This window comes from Pezoporus wallicus, unplaced genomic scaffold (assembly GCF_028554395.1).
Source record: "Pezoporus wallicus isolate ANWC-B61680 ecotype Strahan unplaced genomic scaffold, APGP_CSIRO_Pwel_v1 contig_161, whole genome shotgun sequence".
NCBI lineage: Eukaryota > Metazoa > Chordata > Aves > Psittaciformes > Psittacidae > Pezoporus > Pezoporus wallicus.
The window spans coordinates 7,911,419-7,919,173 of NW_026642654.1; the positions used below are offsets into that span (position 1 = coordinate 7,911,419).

At 48.9% G+C, this 7,755-nt stretch overlaps 1 protein-coding gene across 1 annotated transcript; it reads right to left on the minus strand.

The window, feature by feature from the left end:
- Nucleotides 1-1,694: 1,694 nt before the first annotated feature.
- On the minus strand, nucleotides 1,695-4,331 carry SOX11 (SRY-box transcription factor 11). Its single transcript, XM_057431880.1, has one exon. It carries the CDS (start codon nucleotides 4,245-4,247, stop codon nucleotides 3,036-3,038), a length of 1,212 nt encoding a protein of 403 aa, XP_057287863.1. The 5' UTR covers nucleotides 4,248-4,331; the 3' UTR covers nucleotides 1,695-3,035.
- Nucleotides 4,332-7,755: the final 3,424 nt, after the last annotated feature.

Here is a 7,755-nt window from a genome sequence, read left to right on the forward strand (position 1 = left end):
CTTCAAGAATTACTAAGAGAATTTTGGCTCAGTTTTAAGACTTAGAACCTGATCAACTTACTCCATCACCCTAGCCCAAAACCAGATTTTCAATAGCAGGATAGTGAATGGCTAGGCTAGAGCACTTCAGTGTATCTATTTTCTTTCACTCTTTTGCCTTAGAAGAGATAAATGTCATTTGTTTTCAATCTGATTTCTAAGTTATTACATGGAGAACACACTAATCATTTGAGACCAAAAACTGAAAATTCAAGAAACTCTGTTTTATTGAGGACTATCCATTGCCAAGGATATCTTGTATATTGTAATTAAGTTTGTTTTAAAACACAGTTTCTCATAAAGAATTATCACAATGCAAGACATAAATTTGAGTTCCCAGATATGCTATATCTCTTTTCTGATAGCAAAAATTTAGGCCAAACAACTTTTATTTAGAATCATGAGTGTTTTATTATTATTATTATTATTAGAAAGAGATCAGATTATATTAATCATTTTACTACCAGTTTAACTAACCTAAAGTAAGATATCTCACCACTTAAATGCCTAAGAGTTGTCTTTGATTAAACATAACATGCATGCAGGTTTTAATGTTATGTTTTATTATGCCTTACAAATGTGTATGCAGGATTTTCATTTCAGCAAGTCTGAAAGCCTGTAGCAGTGGTTGCCACCAAAATACCAGCACAGTGAATTGTCCCTGTAAACAGCTGGATCATTAATTAGTGGAGATTAAAAAAAAAAAAAGGAACAAAACAAACAAAAAAAACCTAAAACCAAACAATAATTTAGCAATGCCTATCAGATAAAAAGTAAACTCTTGAGAAACAAACTTGCACCTTGTGAGTCTGTTTATTGCCATCAGCAGTTATTTCAGAGCACAACTGAGATCTGACGGCTCCTATGATTTAAAAAAAAAAAAAATAGAAAAAAAAAAAAAAAAAGCACACTGAAAAAGTCTGCTCACCTACAGCAGAAGCTCGTACACCCCTCCTGCCCCCGGGCGGCTCATCGAAGAGGGGCCGGGGCCGCCCCGCCGCGCCGAGCGCTGCAGGGGGGCGGAAGAGATGCAGCCCCACTGCGCCGAGCATCTCCGCCTCGGGTCTCGCCCAGGCTATTCATCAAAAAAGGGAGAGAGGGAGGACAAAACGCATCTGGGAGAGGACCAGGTCAGGTGGAAAGGGGGGAGCCGCATCCCCCAACCCGCCGCGCCCACCTCCCCGGAAACGGGGGACCGGCGGGGCGGCCCTCGGGGAGCCGGGCTCGTTCACCGGACTGGGGGGGGGGGGGGGGGGGGGAGGAGGGAAAGCAGAAAACACCCAGGACGAGCCAACCTGCCACCGCTCGGCCAGGCCCCCAGCAAGCCAGCCCCGGCCCCGCCTGATGGAGACCACACCGTTGCGGGCCGGCACCCACCGGGCCCCGCGGAGCAAAGCCGGAGTGGGAGGGAAAGGCGAAGGGAGGCGGGAAAAAAAAAAAGAAAAAAAGGCAAAGAAAAGAAGCAGCCCTTACTCTCCTTCCCCCCTAGCTACGGTCATGCACAACAGCCTACAGCTACCGCTCCTCCGCAGGCGAGGGGTGACAACACGGCATCTCCAGCGTTCCTTCTACAGACACTAATAGCGATACGAGTTTCTATCAGTTCCAGCTGATTTATTAAAATTGTCAAGATACAGACTTTCAGCATTAAAAAAAAAAAAAACAGGCTATGATGTTGACAGTGCACAAGTCTGCTTTTGCCATCATTTGCTACAAAATATGCAGATGGTCTGTACTTTAGATTATATTGCACAACATGAGAAACTTTTAACTATGTGCCTTTTTTCTTTCTTTTTTTTTTTTTTGCTAAAATCGAGAATCCAGTTTCATACCTTCCATCTGGGGCCCCATCCACATATCACAGCGTATGAGATACATAAAGTCCTACTATAGTACAGTACATATACAATCTTTTAAACTAAGATAACAGCTCTGAGGTCTATATCACCATTTTCAATAAATCTTTACCTACAAATATTGAACAAATCTGAACTATAGCTGTACAAAAAAAGTGTTTGTTTCTTTTTTTCTTTTTAAAACCACAAGGCCTTTAGATGCAAGGATTATTTTTTTTTTTAAATTTTAATCCTTTTAAAACCAGGACGTAACGTACCAACAAACTTGCATGCTAAAAACAGAGAAAACAAAAAAAAGAAAATAAAAGGGAAGAAGTGCCTGAAAAGTCTTACTGAAAAAACACAGCAAGAATGTTCCCTTTTCACTGTACAAAAATACGCCTGAAAATATATTAATTTTTAAAAAAGACTGAGGTCTGTTATGTATCAAAAATGTTTCAATACCTTTTTGTACTGAGGTCTAGGCTGTCTGGTATTCAATCAAGGAGGTATAAGGGAACAAGTTACAAAAAAAAAAAAGTTGGCAAGTAGAAATCACATTTGTAAAACCATAAACAATTTGATCTGAAAAGTAAACTCTGATCTTAAGTCAGTTCAGTTATTTGTAAGCGTTTGTACAGTCTGCATTTTTTCAAGCTCCCTGCAGCTTTGTTAAGAATCGGATGCATAGAAGACATCAGTTTTCTCCCTCCAAAAAAAGTTGCAATGGTCCCTTTCGGAAAAATAATAATAAAAAAAAATAGAACAGTTCTTCAAGATCTCTCACGGGAAAAAAAAATAAAAAAATCCACAAACCCCCTTGAGTAACAGTTGTGCTGCCACAAGACTTCTTTGCAGACCATCTTCCAGACTTCAATCAGAGACCGACAAGCTTCAAACAGCGCCTTCTGTATCATTTTTTCCCCCAGTCCCATTTGCCTTTGCTGTTGTTGTTGTGATCACCAAATGCAATAAAAAAAAAGTAAAAAAAAAAGTAAAAAAAAATAATAAAATCACAACTCCCGGGCTCGGAACTAACTTCAAGATTTTTTTTTTTAAAGAAAACAAGACTTTTTTTTTTTAATTATCATCATCAGCATCATCATCGTATCATCATCGCCGGCGTCGCGCAGCTCCGGCTCCTCCGCTCCTCGCCGCCGCTCAGTACGTGAACACCAGGTCGGAGAAGTTCGCCTCCAGCCAGTCGCCCGCGATCATCTCGCTCAACTCTGGGGTGCAGTAGTCGGGGAACTCGAAGTGGGAGCCGAGGCTGCCCTCGCTGAAGGAGTCCAGGTCCTTGTCCACCAGCGAGAGGGAGAGGTTCCCGGCGGCGGCACCCGCTCCCAGCTCGGCGGCGGCGTGGCCGTGCTGAGAGAAGTTGAGGCTGAGGTCGAAGAGCAGGTCGTCCGTCTCCTCGCTGCCGGCCGACGAGGTGGAGATAGACCGGGAGGAGGCCGGGGAGAGACCGGGCGGCTGCTGCGGCGGCTGCGGGCCCTGCTTGGTGATGTTCTTGAAGCTGTAGTAGAGTCTGCTGCCGCCGCCCGCAGCCGCGGCGCCGCTCCGCACCTCCTCGTAGAGACTGGCCCCCTCGGTGGACTCCGCCGAGGAGCTCAAGGTGGGACTCGCCGGCACTTTGGCCACGTTGTACCGCCGCAGCTGCTGCGGTCCCGGCTCCTCGTCCTCCTCCTCGTCCTCCGCCTCCTGCTTGATTCGCAGCTGCAGCTCGTCTTCGTCCTCCTCCTCGTCATCCTCCTCGTCCATGAAGACACACTTGACCGTCTTGCTGCTCACTTTGAGGGTGCCGAAGACGTATTCGTCCCCCGAGTAGTCCCCGTGGTGGGAGGCTTTGGCTCCCGGCTTGGGGGGCGAGGAGGCGGAGGAGGCTTTCAGCTTGCTACACTTCTTGCTGGAGCTTTTGGCGCTTTTGCTGCCGCCGCTGCTGGTGGGTGCGTTTTTCTCCGGACTTTGGCTGGCATTGGGCTTGGCCGCCGGGTCCATTTTGGGCTTTTTCCTGGGCCGGTATTTGTAGTCGGGGTAATCGGCCATGTGCTTGAGCCGCAGCCTCTCCGCCTCCCGGATGAAGGGGATCTTCTCGCTGTCCTTCAGCATTTTCCACCGCTTGCCCAGACGCTTGGAGATCTCCGCGTTGTGCATGTCCGGGGACTGCTCCATGATTTTTCTCCTCTCGATCTTAGACCACACCATGAACGCGTTCATCGGTCTTTTTATGTGCCCCGACGCCGTTTTGCACCAGTCCGGATCGCTCTCGTCCAAAGCGACGGGGCTGCAAGCCATGAACTCTCCCTCTTCTGTATCCATTGCTTCCCGGGGCAGGTTGCTCTCCGCCTCCGTACTCTCCGCTTGCTGCACCATGGTGGGCTCTCACCGAGGCGCCGCTCTTCCCGCCGCCACGCTCCAAGCCAACAAAGCCGCTGAACCACCGCCCCCTTCAGCCGCCGCACCTTGCCCCTGCGGCGCGCCGAGCCGAGCCGGGCCGGGCCGGGCCTCCGCCGTGCTGAGAGGCGCAGCCCGCGGGGCGACTGGCGGGCGGGCGCGCGCGCTGCTGCCCACAGCCCCGCGGCCGGGCCGGGCTCGTGCAGCTCGGCTCTGCCCCTGCACCCGGCCTCGCGCCGCCCGCCCCGCCGCGCGCGCTCCCCCTTCTGCGAAACTCGCGGCTCCTCGCCCAACTAGTTATCAGCGTTTCATATGGGTGACATCACTCCCACTGCCGGCCAATTGCGCCGCGCCGCCCCGCCCACCGCCCCGCCCACCACCTTTATCAGCAGTCCTCCCTCCCCCCCCGCTCCCTCCCCATGCTGACACACCCCTTGCTCGGGGGGCGGCTGGTGATCGTGCTCACAGTGCCTCTTCCCTCTGCCCGGGAGACTGCAGCAGTACCGCCGCGGGGGGCTTCTCCCTCTGGCCTCCGCCGCGGGCCGCAGCTGGGTGCGGAGCTGAGCAGGGAGGGGGGTGGTGGCAGCGGCTTCTCTGTGGCTCTCTCTCTTCATGAGGCCGCGGAGCCCCGCGCGGATCAGGGAGGCGGGCGGTAGGGGACGCTGGCGCTCCGCGGCTACCTCAGCTGCGGCGCGACAGCTCCTCCGGCGAGAGCAGGGCCGGGTGGCCGGTGCTGGTGCAGTCTTCGCCCTCGCTGTCTTCCTGCCGGACTGGGCTCTTTCGCCTTTCATTGCTTCTTCGCCGCGGATGTGCGGGACGGCCTTCACCGCGGTAGAGCGCAGGCCTCGCCTCAGCTGCGGTGGTCGGCGGCGCGGGTCCGCCTACGGCCGCTTTCCCCTCCGCCGGAGCCGTGGACCCCTGGAGGAACGCGGCGGGCACCTCGGTTTCGTGCCTTCACGGGCCCCCCAGGGCTTATTTCGGTGGTTTGTCGTTAACGAGCTGGGCTGCGAGGCTGCAGAGCAGGGCCTGGCGCGCTCTTGCTGCGGCGGAATCCCGTTGCCTGCGGATGCGGACGGTACCTCGGGGTTCGGCCTGCTGGGCGGCCGTGCCCACTGCTCCTTCAGGCCAGCACGGGCAGTCTGCCTGGGGCGGTGGGGAGGTCCCTCTGCCCGCCAGGACTTAAGCCGAAGAAGAGAGGTCATCTCACCCACCTGGAGGCGTTTCCCGCGTGGTGTAGGCTGAGGATAAAGGCAGTTTCTTCGAAGTAGGGAGTGAAAGCTCACAGGCAGCGTCTAACAGTGCTGACTTTTGTTTGTTTGTTTTCCAGAAAGTATCCAGTTATTCAGCAGTGTCGAGATCGTTGCAGAATGCCCGCAGCAGATCCTGCTGTTCTGGATAATCCCATGTTTGTCTTCATCGAAGAATTTATGAAATCCAAAGATGACTCTGTACTCATCTGTGGTCATTTTGTGCTGAAAATAAATTCGCATACTGTTCTGCGGGTCTTTTTGCGTTTTTCTAGCTACCATTTACAGTTATTAGCAAGGCAAAAGTTTAATAAGTTTTCTGATGGTTGCTGGCTGGCTGGAGACATGCGAGACAGTGAGAGGGATGAGTCCTGGCACAGCTTTTCCAGTGTCAGAGCGCATCCTATTGAACTGGTGCTAGTGGAGCAGCAGGTCCCCTAGTACATCATTCTCTAATTAGCACAGTCGTTCATTTTCCTCAGACCACAGCAAAATTACTGTGTTTGGATGACGTGACTATGATATCATAGGGCTGCAGAGTGACTAGTGCTGTTACAGGAACCAAAAAGCACTCACCTCTTTTAGCTTTATGGATACATTGGGGTTACCGGGTCTCAGCTGCTCTTGTTAGGAGTCAGGAAGAGTTTGAGGGAGTAGACAGAAGGCAGATACATAGTGTCACATTGCTTCAGTAGCTGACCCCAGCTGGGTGTACAGAGTAGAGGGAAAGGAAAAGGCATAGCTTAAGAAGGTTAACTTCATTGTAAAGGTAGATTTAGAAAAATACCACTCTGCCTCTCCATGAGTGCAGAGGGTTTTTTCCCTCCCACCTTTCTCTCTTGTGACACAATCTCCCGGTGGTACAATCTAGCCCCATAATAATGCTTATCCTTAGAGATGGGGTGAAATGGAAAGCTGCCTGACAGGGTACTTGACCTGTCATAAAACACTAGAGTTTAGAGAAACCACATGAGGAGAGGGTGCAGGCAGTGCCTTCAGGAGTGCCTGAGTTCATGTCTTAGTTGTGGGCTCTCTGAGGAGTGCTATCTGCAGGGCAGGACATTCCTTCCAAAAAGGCTGTGAATTTGGCACTTTCCATCCGTGAGGAATTGCTCAGATTGGGCCCTCTGCACAGCCATCTTTGTCACAAGGGTTTTCAGAAAGGATCACTTTTCTTGTAATGATAGTGTGGATGGGAGTCTTAGGAGACATAAGCTTGCTGCCTCCAGAGAAGTCAGCTTTATTGCTGCTGGGCTCCTTTTACCAAATTGATACCAGGATACCAAGTGTCTCAGTTAATCCTATTCCTTAGCATTATTCTGTAAATATCAGTGTTCCAATAAAAATAAAAAAATAAAGCCCTGTGAGAAATTCTGATGTTTTCCCATATATTTTGAATCCAGATAGAAACAATGCTGTAGGTTTACAGAATGAAACACGTCAAAGTGTTTTAATTTGTTGTCAGTGTGTCAAATTTTAGGGGAGATATTATTGTCATACAAATGCATAAAATTCAAGATGATGAAAATTGAGTTTTCTATTAAACAAAACCAATGAATTTTCATAAGATATTGATATTTTGACGAATCATCATTTTCAAAGACCCATGAACTATTTTGGAACCTTTTTGGTCAATTGAAATGGAAACCATATAATCAATATCAACAAGGCATTCTGATGACTACGACTGTATCCACCAGGGTGACAGTCTGGCATTTTAACACATTAAGATCAGGAGAGATCATTTTAAATGAAGCTTCAGCATAGATTGAAGTCACCATCATTAAAACATACTTAATCTGGGATATTTCTTCTCTTTCATATTTGTCCCTGTGCATAAGCATGCTAATACTGTGCACATTGCATAACTTTCATAAATCCCATTTCTCTATTTTTGTGGCATAACTCATTTTTCTGAAGTGTCTTGGCAACGTTTCAATTTTTCCTCAAAGTGATCTTTTAAATATAAACAGTATTACTGTTTTCTCATGCTTGTTATTGTTATGTTCTGGTTGGTGTTTGTTTTATTTTGAAGGGTAGTGCTAGGAAGACAAGCTGAAAACTGATAAATAATAGCCACACTCAGGAAAAAAATATCTTGAGGATTTTAGAAATCTGATTGAAACATGTACGTGAATAAGTAGTTATTACTATTAAAATGAAATAATTTACTGTTCTAAAAGCAGCTCAATAGTTGTATGCGTGCATGTATATTCCTGTTAGAGTACAGCACTTAAAGC